This window comes from Mesoplodon bidens, assembly GCF_964165515.1.
Source record: "Mesoplodon bidens genome assembly, chromosome: 9".
NCBI classification, from domain to species: Eukaryota; Metazoa; Chordata; class Mammalia; order Artiodactyla; family Ziphiidae; genus Mesoplodon; species Mesoplodon bidens.
In genome coordinates, this window is record NC_138166.1 from 38300740 (window position 1) to 38315679 (window position 14940).

At 35.8% G+C, this 14940-nt stretch overlaps 1 protein-coding gene across 1 annotated transcript in view; it reads left to right on the forward strand.

Moving 5' to 3' along the window:
* Positions 1–6553: 6553 nt before the first annotated feature.
* MEOX2 (mesenchyme homeobox 2) overlaps positions 6554–14940 on the forward strand; it is a 63728-nt gene continuing 55341 nt past the window's right edge. The window contains exon 1 of the mRNA XM_081244829.1: positions 6554–7661. Within this exon, the coding sequence (XP_081100955.1) occupies positions 7148–7661 (514 nt within the window). The 5' untranslated portion in view covers positions 6554–7147. The remainder of the gene's footprint in view (positions 7662–14940) is intronic.

The window sequence follows — 14940 nt, forward strand, 5'->3', positions numbered from 1 at the left end:
TGGTAGGCCATGTACTTTGGAAAATCTGATCTTAATAATGCAAAGCGACTCAGCTTTTTACTCTGATCAAATCACATCATTAACTGCATAATGCAGGTTACAAGAGGTGACTAAAAACAAAACTTGGAGGAATCCAAGCATCTCATAAGCAATTGACAGGGACTACTGGCCCACAGATGGTAACTTGTTATGAAAAAAAAAAAAAGTAACAGTTATCCTAGAAAGTCATAATTGAACTATTTTTATTTCTCTATATTTACTATAAATATTCTTAAAGCTGTTTGCAGTAAGTGGAGGTGTTATTGTATTCGATAATGGGTAAAATTTATTTAAATTGACTTTGAGTATGTCTTCACAGACACCTACTGAAACCAGCACATGTAGTCATCTTAAATAAGGTATGTGCAGAAATGCTGCTGCAGATTGCTACAGGTGCTCTAGATTAAAGAAAAGAACTGTTAGGTTTCCCACTACTCATGCAGCCTGCTTTTGAGATCAGTAGTAAGATTTACTGTATTTTATCGTAAAGTATTCCAAGATTGTTTGGACTTTTTCAATCATGACTGTTTTCCTGTCCATTAGTTACTTATGCCCTCAAGAATTAGTCTTTAGAAATATGAAATTTGACAAAAGTGATAACTGCAATTCTGAGGTAATAAGGCAAGTTTCATGCAGAATGAATTTGCCAAGCAGTGGGTATCTTTTATAGCCACTCTGTGTTGAAGAGGTTTCAACTGGTACTCATACAGTCATGTAGTATGGAGAAAGCTTTACTTTGATCACAGGTCTCCGTGTTAGTAAAAACAAAAACTGTTAGCTGATGGTAGGAGGAATTGCCTCATCCTGAGCCCTTGGGCTCACAGCTGATATTCCTTCTGAGTTCTGGTTAGTGATTTATTCTACTGGGATTCCCTTGTACTTTGAAGTGCTCTAGGATGCAGTTAGCCCAATACTTTTCTTTAATCCCCCTCAGTGACTGAAAGCTGTTGAAAACCAGCTATTCCCTTCCCAAATACTAGTACCCCAACTTAGCAAAAATCATCCTTTAAAAATAAATAAAATTTAGAAAAACAATTGACTACATTGAGTATCAGGTTACAGATTTGTAAGCCAAGAAGGCAACAATTATTCAGAACCTCAAACATTCAGTAGCTTGCACATTTCTAGGCATTGACCACATCTGTACCTACATTTCACGTTATGCACATGTGATTACTTGAAACTGTTTCTCAAATAGTATTTTGTTTTTATTACTTTTGTCAAAAATATAAATGCCATATATATGTTTAAACATAAACCTTTCTGATTACTTATTTTTAAAATTCCAGTTAAACTAAAACATGTTTCTGGGATCCTTTTACCATTATTATAAGTGTACATGGCTTATGAATTACAAATATAGAATTATTTTCTGCATATTTAAGCTTATCTTATTTCTCTGCCTTTCCCCCTGTTAAATACTTTCTTCTGGTTTTCCCTTGACCTAATCTGTCCTTTGATCATCCTTCTAATTTCTTAGGTCAACTGAGGCATAAGCAGATATTTGTCATTTAGTCATTTTCATTCTTGTTTTGATCCATTTTCGTATGTCTATTACCTTGTATAAAATTACTCCAGATCGTTTCTCAAAATCTTTTACAAATCTGAGCTGAATCAAAGTACTAATATTAAACTCTTAAAAATATTTTGTTATAAGACATCTTGAATTTGGCCTTCACTTTCCATTTTATTTGGTAAGCAAAAAATTTTCCCTTTATTCCTATAAACAAAGATGTTGATATCAAAGGCAGCTGGTCTTTCTTTGCCGAGTCTGAATTATATAAATTGTAGTGTGCAGTTAAATATTTTGGGGAAGCTATACCAACACAACTAAAACACAGAGGTTTTTAGTGATACAAATCATAAACCCAGGCTCACAATGAAAGAGATACTTTAAGAATAGAACATGCTACAAATTGATGAAGCATGAAAAATAAAAACACATAAGAAAAACCTACCATAGTGTCAAAATTACATTAGTCATGTTAAACTCTTCAAGTTGGAAAACTTAAAACAGAAGACTAAGGTTTTACCTAAAATTCCCCTCTTTAGTTTTGATTGAATTTTTCTTCCCCAAGATTTATGAACTTGTTCTAAATTCAATCTGCTTAAAAGTATAACATTGCTTTTTATGACATGGGAGAAGTGGTTTATTTCCCATAAAATATGGATAGAAATTTAATGCTTATGTGTTTGATGGTATAGAATATATAATGTAATAAATAGCATTTCATTATGGAACTGTCTTGCTTTAGTGTGCCTCTACATCTTATAGTTAGATATATAAAGGAGGCAATTTTCAACTATAAAAATTTAAGATTCATACTTTATCAATAAAAATAACATACAAGTTGAGTGCAAATGAAGATGTAGGAATTGAATGTAATTATTCCTCATATGCATCATTTTAAAGTAACTTTTTGAATAATTCTGGATTTAAGACATGTGGACAAAAGGAAGTTCAGTTAGAAGTTTTTGAAATTTGAGAGGTAGTCATTGTCTTCCTAATTTGAACACCCCCGCAAAAAAAAAATATAATTAGAACTTCATGACATGTATGTGGAAAGCAACTGGAATTAGGGAAGATTGCATATATTTTGAATTTTTATTAAATCATAAATTTAATATTATCAGTCATAATCTATATTTCATGCTAGTTTTCAGCACATTATTTACTATATGGCACTTGAAGAAAACCACTAATTTCTAAAAGAAATCATAAATCTAAATGTAGGAAGAGATAGAAATTAGAAAAACAAAATATGCTGAATATTATTTTATACTTTTCAGAGTAATGAATAGGTATTCATATCTTCTAGTATATGTAGAAGGATAACAGATTTTATGGTGAAAGCACCAATTATTATGTAAAAATAGTAATTTATTTAAAAAATCAGTAAAATATATAGAATCACTAAATAACATGCAATAGCCAAATTTTTCCTTAAATTTTATAGTTCATAATTCCTGGAGAAAGGCAATTCTTAAGTTTTGTAAAATGGAGTGCATCATAAATCACATAAATTACCATTGAGTATTTAGCATCTTTTAATATATTTTCAATATTCTTTATTTCAAAAGAACTGACTTTATTTCTTGGAGAAGTGTAGCAGAAATAATATTTATATTCTCAACAAAACTTTCAGAGACAAATTCTGGTTTCAACATAATCTTCTGTACTTAAATTCATATATCATGACTATATTTTACCAAGGCAATTTTATCTAGCAGGTAAAATTCAAAATAAAGTTGTATAATATCTGTAGCTAAAGATCATTTTAATTTAAAATATTTTTACTCCCATCATATCTCATGTCACAAACTTACAGAAGAATGGCAACAAGAGAATCGTCATGAGTCTTAGAATTTAAACAAATTTTTCAGGTTGCTTAATTTAAGTTCTTTTCCCCTTAAAATATTCTTAATTTAAAAATACCTCTGCCTTTACTATTGAATATCATTTCATTAAGCAGAAGGAATCATAGATATACACATTTATCAAGTTTAAAGAGTTTAGCACATGTTTAAAATAATTTTGATCATGTTTTCTACAAAAGATGAGCAGCTTACATTTTTCATATATTCAGCCTCTTGTTATAATGTGCTACTTGATATTAAAATCTTGCATAAAATATTATTAATGAAACATTTTTCACAGAAATTCAAGTATATTGTAAATATACGGTAAATACTATGCTATATATAGTTTAAAATGAATGCTATAGAAATTCTCTAATAAATTTGGTAATTTTTACCATTCTCCATGAAATTAGCCATTTGAGGTAAAAAGGCATCTTTCATCATTGGGTTTTATAGATGTAGACATTGATGTAGCTATTATAGAAAATGCTAGGGATTTTTCCTGTTATTATTGCATTTAAAAAAATTCTCTATGGCCTAGAAAATAAAAGTTAATATTTTATGTTTTTCCAAATATTCTAAGAAATGAAACTTTTGAAAAAAACTTTATGGAATAATTAGTATATATTTAGAAATTCAGAGAAAACAAACCAGTCATATTTAATTCTGGAATGCATCAAGACCTCCTTTTTTTACATTTTTTCCCTTTGAATCACACTTTTTCTCTTCCAAGTAATATTTTCCTTATATTATACTTTCTATTAGACATCAAGTTTCCTGATATATGTTTTGGGTCTACATTTAAAAAGACCTTTTCTGCTAGCTTTCTTTTAACTGTGTGCCTTTCAAAGAGACTCCTTTCTTTTCTAATCTTTTCTAATTTTTCTTTACCAGACTTTTAGCCCCACACTCAGCTGACTGACTGAGACAGGTTGTAGAGAAATTTCTGGACATGTTGTTAACATCTGACACAGTGAGAAAAAAAGCCAGCACAGTCACAAGGCAGGTTCAAGGAGAAGTGGCAGCTCCCGGAGAGGAAAACTTATATGTGTTTGCTAGTTGCTGGTTACCTGCAACACACTGGTTAAATTCAAATCCATTCATTTCTGGTGTCTCTCCCTCTAAACCACTGTAATGCAAACCAAAAGGACCTTTATGGATGTTTTTTTATTGATGTGTGCAAATCAAGTGTATCTTTAATTAGTCTTGACTGACATTTTCCACAATACTTTTAGTAGACAGTATTATATAAATATTTCTGGTGACTTTATGGAGGTGGTTGCCTAAATTTTTCTTTGGATAAAGCCTTTAATGCTTTCACCCAGGATCCATAGAGGAGCTACCCGAGTTTGGGAAGTTTAGTGCTGCTCTTTGTACTTTAACTTTTAATATCAGAGCACATATTGAAACCATAAACACAATGAAAATTCAAAAAATATTCCGACTATATTAGAAGAATATATCCCCTCCTTTTTTATCCTTAAAGAGCCAAGGGCGTGGGGAGTGGCAGGAAGAAACATTCTTAAGATCTAAGCCCTGGACGCCATCCTGCGAGCGCTTAAAACCCTTAGAAGCGTGCAACGTGAAGAACACCCCCTTTCGAAATCTAAAACAATATTAGATTCCCAAAACATATCGGCAAAGAAAGCCTTACCGTCAAACGCTTGCAGCAGGTTCCAGCTCAGACCCAGACTGAAAAGTTGAGCAGCTGGTGAACAAAAGTTTTAGCTTTTTTTTTTTTTTTTTAAACGAAGTCTGCAAAACTAATTTCCCTCAAAATAGGGCTCAATTTCCGTTAAAGAAAGCAGCGCTTACAAATCTCAGAATTCCTGATCACCCCCACCCTACCCCACCTCTGAGCACTGGAAAACAATTCGAACTTTCACACGGATGTAAAGGTTTATTGCAAAGCCACTATTCTACAGGACAACTTAAAAGAAAAGGGAGATGGTCAGGCTGAAGCCTGAGGGACGGGGCTAGGGAAAAGGTTCTGCCTTGGTGACATTTCTCAAAGATTAATCAATACTTTTTCCTAATTCAAACCAGATGTCTGGCCCAGTTTGCTGTACCCATTAATCCCATTAACAACTTCAAAGACCTGGTCCCCGTCCTCTGGACACCTGAGACAATGAAAATAACAGGGCGACGCTGCTGGTGGCACATTTGGGGTCCCGGGCGGGATAGGTGAGCGCCGATATTCTCCTGATGCGACACGTCCCAGGAAGGACGCGACTGTTCCTGCAGCTCATTATGAGCGGGCGGCGTGCTTACCTTGTGTAAACGACTTGGCCCTCAGCAGACGGTGTCGTCCCTCAAACATGTGACGGTATCAAAGCCCAGCCGCCGCTCGCATTAATTTACTGGTGGCAAGTTTTCTAATTCATTTTCTATGATGCAAGATTGTAACCAGGGAGACCCGAACTTTAAGGGATACCGAAGTGCAATATTTTTTTCAGTAAATGGAACCATGGCGGGGTGGCGGGAGGGGTGCGATTAGCTGATTTATCTTTGAGCAGAAGAGAGATGGGTTTCTGGAGGAAAACAAGGGGACATGGGCTGGCTCCTGAGGGAAAAGACTGGAAATGTGCGTGCAATATACACTTCACTTGTGACCGGGACGTAATCGCTTCGGAATACTCCCGATCCAGGAAAAGTTCTTCCTGGTGGACAAGTGGCTAGGAAATGGAGTGGGACTAGGAAATCGGGAGGGAGGACGTTTGCGGAAAGCAGAGGAAAAGACCCCACCTGGCACCGCAGGTGAGGCTGCCAGACTCAGGACATCTGCAACTGTCACCGCCCCATGCTTTCTACCACCCCACCAGGTCTCGTTCCTTGCAGCACCGAAAATGGCCCTTTCTTTGCTCGTGGGTCACTTCCCTGCATCCTCGGATCTGACGTCCCAGCCCATTAACAACCCACCCACAGACACCGGCTGTAAAAAGCTAGGAGTGCCGCTGCGCCCAGGGCACGAGTTGATGTGAAGTTTGAGAAACTTATCTGAGCGCGCGCCAAACTAGCTCTGGTCTTTTCCCTTAATCTTAGTTCTCCTTTCGTGCTCCTCCACAGTTAGGCTCAGCCCAAGCTTTCCTGCAGGTGACAGTGCCCAAGGGGCACGGACAAGACACCTTTCATGAGAGCAGTGAGCAGGTCGGACCCTGGGTGCGGGGTTGGGGCTGGCGGGCGCTGCGGCGCGGCCTGGCCGACGGAGTGGGAAGGGGAGCCGCTGCCCGCCGGGGCTCGGGTTTAGGCGCCAGGCGCGCCGCTTGCAGTCCCGGCTGCTGGCAGGGGCGGGCGGGCGTGGGCGCGCTGCGTGCGTCCAGCCGGCGATAGGAAGTGGAACTGCGAGCGCATGGCGCGGACTGAGCCGGAGTTTTGGAGGGAGTTCGCCTGTGGTCAGCACTGGGCTCCTAAGCCAGCCCCCAGCTCACGTTACACTCTATTTATAACCTCTCAGAACCGTTTCCCCTTGAAAGCAGTTCTCTGGGACCACCTTCTTTTGGCTTCAACCTCTCCTACTCTTAACATCTGAGTAGCTCGGAGGGAAGCTCCTCCAGGTCCGAGTGTTTATATGTAAAGGAGACTGGCCGCTAGGGCTCAGGACCGGGATTATCCGAGCTCTGCTGAAACGCGGGCGGCTATTGCTTTGGGAGGGGGAAAAGTCACACGGTTTCCAGGGAAAAGTAACAGAGGGTGGTGGCGTTTGGAACCGTCGTGAAGTCTTCTGCCTGGAACCCGAGACTTGCATGCTATGGAACACCCGCTCTTTGGCTGCCTGCGCAGCCCTCACGCCACCGCGCAAGGCTTGCACCCGTTCTCCCAGTCCTCTCTCGCCCTCCATGGAAGATCTGACCATATGTCCTATCCCGAGCTCTCCACTTCTTCCTCGTCTTGCATAATCGCGGGATACCCCAACGAGGAGGGCATGTTTGCCAGCCAGCATCACAGGGGGCACCACCACCACCACCACCATCACCACCACCACCACCAGCAGCAGCAGCACCAGGCTCTGCAAACCAACTGGCACCTCCCGCAGATGTCCTCCCCGCCAAGCGCGGCTCGGCACAGCCTCTGCCTCCAGCCGGACTCGGGAGGGCCCCCGGAGCTGGGAAGCAGCCCGCCGGTCCTGTGTTCCAACTCTTCCAGCTTGGGCTCCAGCACCCCGACCGGGGCCGCGTGCCCGCCAGGGGACTACGGCCGCCAGGCGCTGTCACCCGCGGAGGCGGAGAAGAGAAGTGGCGGCAAGAGAAAAAGCGATAGCTCAGGTAAGGGCGCGCCGGGCACCCTCGGCGAAAGGGGGCGGAGAGATGACTGGGAAGATTCTCGCACTAGAGTGAGGCGGCGGGCGTTATGGTACAGGTCTTTCCTCCTTGGCTCCTCGCCGCCAAATTCGGCGAGGCTGCTTTGGTCCTTTTATTTTGGGGGCACGTGTTTCTCCAAGCGCAACACCCAGCCAACTGCGTTAAGCTCTCCAAGATTCAAACTAGTTTACCAGAGCGCTGAGAAAAAAGGACAAGTGACAAGTATGTGAAATCGATTGCGAAGCGTGACCTTCCATCTGAGCGATGGGGAGAGGATTGCACCCTGGGATGCAGCGTCCGCTGGCCGTGCGTGCGGGTGCCGTTCCTTGACTTTTCCATTGCAAGTTCCCGACTGAGTGGCTAGATTTTTCCCATCGTTAACTGGATTTCCAAATTATTGCACAATAGTTGGAACTTGCAATGGAACTTGGCAGAGCATATGAGAAAAAAGTTTTCGTTTTTTTTTTTTAAATTCTGATTTCAGAGTTCTTTAAATAGCACCCTATTCCAAATGGTAAAAATTTCCCTTTCTTGGGGAAGAAGGCAGTCTAGGAATTCAGAGGATTTTAAGGAATGTCAGAGAATTGTAACTAAATACATGCTCAGACCCTTGAAGAAAGACGATTCTTAATAGTAGTTGTATTTATGTGATGCTAACCAAAAAGAAAATCTAAGTTTTTAAAGTGGAAAGTAAAATTCTCCTCCAGGTGAGTATTATCGGAAACAAGTACTGGGAAACAAACAGCAACCCGGGTAGCGCTGGTACTGGAGGGTGTGCGCAGGAGGCGCAGACCTACGTGGGGATAACTTGAGCCGCCACGCAAAAGGGGAACCTTACTGAATGCGGATGCCTGAAGGCACAGGCTGCCAACTAAATTTTAGCAATCCAGAGAAACAAGTTTTTCAGGCAACTCATCAAAGCCCTGACCTATCTGTATCTTTATGAAATTGTTAAAAGATGCTTTATAATTAAGGAGGTTGTGAGTTTTCTTCTGTAGCTATAGTGCAGCCTGCGTTCCGTCCTTTCGTAAGCTGTCGTTTGTTTAATATAATATTTACATATTTTCTTTCTTTGCGGAATTGGTTTAACAGTCCTGGAAGATAATTCCAGATATTGGTTTGAAAGACTGAAAAGTGTCTATCCTTTATAATGCTTTAGGTAAGATCCCACATGAATGACAATGAATGAGCCGCATATTTCATGTTCTTTTGCAGCAATGGTATCAGTTATTCTTAAGCGTTAGTATGGGATGGATTCTTCTATCACAAACTTAAAATCTGACTTTTACATTCCAAGGTCGGGTGAACTTCTAATGCCCCATCACAAATTAGTTTATATCCAAGAAAGTTGCCAGCAGTATCACTCATTTTAATGGTTTTTACTAACCATAAGTGAAACACTCTTCAGACAGAGAGTTAAAAGGTTAATCATAGCAAGGTTTCCATCTTCATTAGAAAAAAAAAGTCAATCTTAAAATGAGGTCATTTTATAGAGTTAGCATTTGATATCAATGTAACTTTTCTGGGATAAGAGGATCCGAGGTCAGTTTGGTCAGCGGCACTTTAGCAATTACCAGAAGCTCTTACTGTTCATTTTACTTTCTGCAGTGAGAAACCTATGTGATGGATTGTTTCATATGCTTCCTCAACTGAACCAATGCACCTAAGTTTCATAGGGCAAATTGAATTTTCATATAGGCATATGTTATTTTGGTTGAGGAGAAATAAGAGAAGTGGGATCTAAGAACTGGTTCCCTTCAATTATTTTAATAACAACTTTCTTAAGAATATTGGTTACATTAACAGTGCTACCCTCCTTTGGTGGGAAATAACCATATAGCCAAATACGTTTATTTTTTCATGTTGAAGCTGGTAATTAAAGTCCTGGAAAAACAAACAAAAGTTTTCATCAGCTACATAAAGTATTAATAGATTACATCTTGAGCGGGAAATACAATTAGCCATCACCAAGGGTAGAATCACTGGGGAGTTAGAATGAACATTTTCTTTCATGGGATATTTTGAAAGAACTCTTGGCTATCTAAAAAGAAATATAACAATAGTTTCTGGTTAAATATCTGTATACTCTTTGAAAATAAAATTTAATTAGCTAAAGTCAATATTTTAGTTAATTAATATTTGTTAGGTCTTTAGCTAGATTTAAATTCAAGGTAGCTTTTTCCTGAAATGATATTGTATTTGGTCTTCTACAATTTATGTTCACAGTTATTTCATTTCATATTATTATAAAGGCATCTTAAGCTAGCAGAAACTAAAGCAAAGTACAAAGTCAGTGTAATTTTGGTATATTGTTAACACATATATCTCTCATTACTTATAGCATAGTTTTAATGTTTCAGTATTTCCAAAAAATTATATTAAAGTAATTTCTGCACTCTTGAAATTTTAAAATTGTGTTAGACAAAATTCACATCATGTGTTATAGAGACCATTTATATTTTGTTAGGCAGTTTATAATTTCTGTGTATTTCTAGTTGAGAGTAAATATAATACATAAACCCAGGGCAAAGTTGGAACCAAAATTCTGTATCCTTGCATCTCATACCCAGATTGTATGAATATGTGTATGTGTGTATGACTGTGTGAAATTCTAATGGAATTTTAAGCCCTGGAAAATACTGGAAAACAACCCCAATATTTATCCATGGTACTGATGCTAAAACTATAATATGTAACATTTTCCAGTGTGCATTTACATGTGTTCCCCTTCCCAAACACACATGAACACACGCATATACAAACTCAAGAAGTTTAAGGGTCTAGAAGCAAATATTTATGGACTTTAGGCTTCCACTATAGTTTACTGACAATTGAAAACAACGAAGTTTAATAGAAAATCACACTATTTTTTAATATGTGTTAAGCATATTTGTAACTTTGAACCTGCTGTGCTTTCCAGCATTATTAGCAAAACCAACATCTGCCATGCCTTCAAAGGAACTCTTAAAAATCAAAACTTTACAACTGTACTTAAAACAATCTATACAAAACAGGTGATTCTGAAAAAATGTCTATAAATAGTGTGAATTACTTAGCTTCAGTTACTTTTGATTGTTCACCAAGCAATGTAGTAATAAGTAAATAATAAGTATAATACTGCCTACTTTCAGTTAATATCACCAAAATAGATTAATCAATCTAACTTTAGTTTTTATGCAGGTAATATACAGTATAAATATGTAAGTATTTTATATTCAAAGTAACTAATTTTATAAAAAATCAAAATTGTATCAGAAAGGAAGGGAGTGATTCGGGGGTAGTGATTTTACAAGGTTTTGAATCATATTAGATTCTTATAAAATAGTAAATATTTTATTATAGCTACAAGATCATAAAATACCTGTTGTCAAATTATGTCTGTCTGTATGCCTGGCTCTGCAGAATAATACACAAGTATTATGTTAATATGCTAGAAATTAAAATACAGAGTAATGTCGTACCTACCCTAACTCCAGAATTATATTATACTTTTTTCTTGATATTTCTATCGTCATGTTTTCTGAAAGAAAAAAAGTTACTTTATTATTCATCTCTGTGTTGCTGGATGATGACTTTTTAGCATTTGCTTTAGAATTTAAAATACAGTCTTTTGGATATAGATGATTATAGGACAGTACTGAAGAAATTAAGGGCCTCGAATCTATGGAATTTAAAAAGTACCATTTTCAGTCTTTTTCTTGGAATGGTAGATTAATTTTAGGTGTGAACATTTTTAAATGATGACCTGAGATAAAATAAACTGCTAAGTACCATTGACCTACATGAGTGTTCTCAAATGATTACGCTCAAAAGTCAAGAGCAGCAACTCATTTAGAATCAAGGCACTTTATTGTGGAAAGTCAGCAATGGATGGAAGGAAGAATGCAAATAAATACTGAAATAGTTTCCATTTCTCCGTAAATATCTTTATTTATAGTTGATTTGAAAAGGAAAAGCATCAAATGTCATACATGACACTGCTAAAACTTTCATTTGGGTTAAAAAGCCTTTACCAAGTATTTAAAATTTTAATCTTTTTTACAGTAATTATCAATGGAAACCATTATGTTGGCACACAGTAAGCTGATCGCCACTAATAAACTGAAAAACATATTTTAAACATTACCTTGTTTGTCTGTGTTTGAAAACATAGACCCTTCATCACAGCGTTGGAATTTATAATAACATAATTTTTATTATAAGACCTAAACCGTCTTAAGAAATTAATTTTAAACAAAAATAAAATAACAGTAGGGACAACCCATCCCCTTAGAATCAGAGAAACTTGAGAGACTAATTCTATATTTAGTAGAAGAATTAACTTTTTTTTTTAAGAAATAACCTATGTGTGAATTAATAGCTGATTTATGTAAAAAAACATCCCCACATATAAACCTATTACATGTATTTAGCCTAGTAATGGTGCCAGTTTTATCCATTTACTATATTAAAATATATATATGCTGGGAAATTTCATTATTTTCTGTATTAAAAATGGCAGCCAGAAACACACAAAAAATGTGATGGCTTTTTAGATTTTCATTTCAAATGAAAATAAACAATATAATACAATAATATATTTTAGTTTAAGGCTGTGTTATAATATATTTTAGTTTTAGACTGTGTTCACTTCAGTAACTTATTTTTAAAATTTCAGAGTGAGGTTTTTTTTCCCAAGAATTGCTATAATTATTACAAACATTTACGAGTGATAAATGATAAGGGTGAAAAGATATTAGCAAATGAAATACACACAGGAATTCCTTAACTAGTATTTGTTGACTTAAGAGTTGCGGATGATTTATCTCTCATTCTTTTTGTATTTTTGCCATGTTGTTTTTTATAATAATAAAAAATTTTGTGAGGAAAATATATTAGCGCGTGAAGTAAGACTATCAGGAGTAGAATTCTTTCCCACTTAATTGTAATCATAAAATAAGAAGGATTAATTATTGAGTGGCCGGCTAAATTACATTTCCTGGATTATTGTATTGGTGACTGATTTCAATGGTTTCATTAAAAAAAAAAGATAAAACACTCACAACTTATTTCTCTCATGTGTTTTAGTCATTAATATGGTTTAGTTATCAATAATAAGCTTTTTGTAAAGTTTATAAAGAAAATCAAACACTAACATTTTTCCTATTTTTGTTATGATACCTTTATGATTATTTATTGGAATAGCTGTATCAAACTGAAACCCCCAAGTAGAGATGGAGTAACACAATAAAGAAAAATGAGTTACAACACTCTCTCATTCTCCACACTACTTCTAAATCATAGTCATCAGTGAGGTTCAAAATTCAACTGGAGGACACCTTGTAGAATATTTTATTACTCTCGTGAAGTAAAACTTAAAATAGTAAAGGTCATTTTACATCCCAGGCTTCAATTTGCATTACCTATGTAGAGGCAGAAGTAACTTAACTTGGATCCCCTTTTCTCAAATGATTTTCTACTTACATTACAAAAATGTAAGGAATTTATTTTCCCTTTAAGGAATTGTGTTAGATAGTATTTTATGATACAAAGTAATAAATAATATATCTATTAATCCATTTGTATAAATTTCAGATGTTTTTTCATACTTCAGAGTAATATTTCTTTTTAAAACCTTTTGAAATACTTCTTACTAAATTAACTGAGAATTACTTGGTAAAAATTTACCTTCATTTGGAATTGATTGGGTCAATTATTAATATTCCTTTATATTTGGAATTTTAAATATACAATTAAAGTCCCCTTATCCATGAAACCTTTATTTATAATGTCACATTTTCCACAGCAATATAATATTTCTGAATTTAACGTGTTACTGCCTGCAAATTTGGTACTTTTTTGGTACCAAATTTGGTACTTTGGGTACTTTTTGGTACAAATTTGGAATATTGATTTTCATAGGGCTCTGAAATTATTTTATGATATGCTTTTTGATCTCTTCCATGTGCATATGAATAAGAAAAATCAGGTGAAATCTATATTAATAAGTACACATTTTTGGAAGGGGTTTGTATGGGGAAAATTCTTTCAAAAATAATTACTTTGCTCTCTATACTATATAGATTTAAAAATTAATAAATTTAATCTTCAGTTTATCTGATATTATACCTATGTTACTTTTCAAAGTTAGCATTTCCTTAAAAGTTTAATACTTCTAAAATATTTGTGTATTTTGGTGACTTAATTCTTACATCCTTGGAGTTTTTAGTTCTATTGCAAATATAAGTTTAGTAGGTAATAACTCGTAGTAGCGAAAATGTTAGGGTTTTGTTTAAAGATTTAAATTCAGAAATCGTTGCTCTTCAAAATTTCATAGAATCAATTCGATTAGAATGTTTCAAATGTATTGGGCTGGGCAAAAAGTTCGTTTGGGTTTTTCCGTAAGATGTTACAGAAAAACCCAAATGAACTTTTTGGCCAAGCCAACATTTAAATATCCTAGTGTTTGTTTTCATAAGCCTTCTTTCTAAGATGTTATAGGTATGTTTCTTGAAGCTAGATAGGCTGTATTGGTTGAAATTGTGAATATAAGGTGTTTATTTTTTATAGTTTTTAATCCCTACTGTATTTTAATAGAAAGGTTAATGGTATAAAAAAACAGTGAAGGTGCTGAAGTAACTAGGATATGGCAGCTACACTTAAAGCACACTGTATACATATAGCTGATTCACTTTGTTATGCAGTAGAAACTAACACAACATTGTAAAGCAATTATACTCCAATAAAGGTATTAAAAAAATAAAATACAATACATAATTAAAAAATAATTATTTATATAAATGTATATATACACTAATAGAATTTCAAATTTAATTTCTTCATAACAGATCATCTGAACTAAATTATCCACATTAGAGACGATAATATGATGTTAAATGTTCTAGTTACAAAATAAAATATTAAGTTTGAAGCATATACGGCTGTGTGGAGAGTCCAACAGGCTGAAGCTGATAATCAGTGCTAGTCATAAAATCAAATCTGCCAACTCCCTGCAGTTTCTGTTTTCTTTTGTTTTTCTCTCCACACATTTCAAGAGATTTTATAATGCTGCAAGAAAAAAAAATCCCAGTTATCTTACATGACTGTGGGCAAGAAAATGATTAAGATGAAGTCATCTCTCTCTCAGGCTCTGTGGAAACCTAGAGGAGAGTCCAGCTTGGTTGGTGGATGCCAGTAGAATTTTAAAGGCCTAGAGTTTTGCTCTTTGAAAATATAGCCTTAAAGCTTTGCCAGAAATAACACC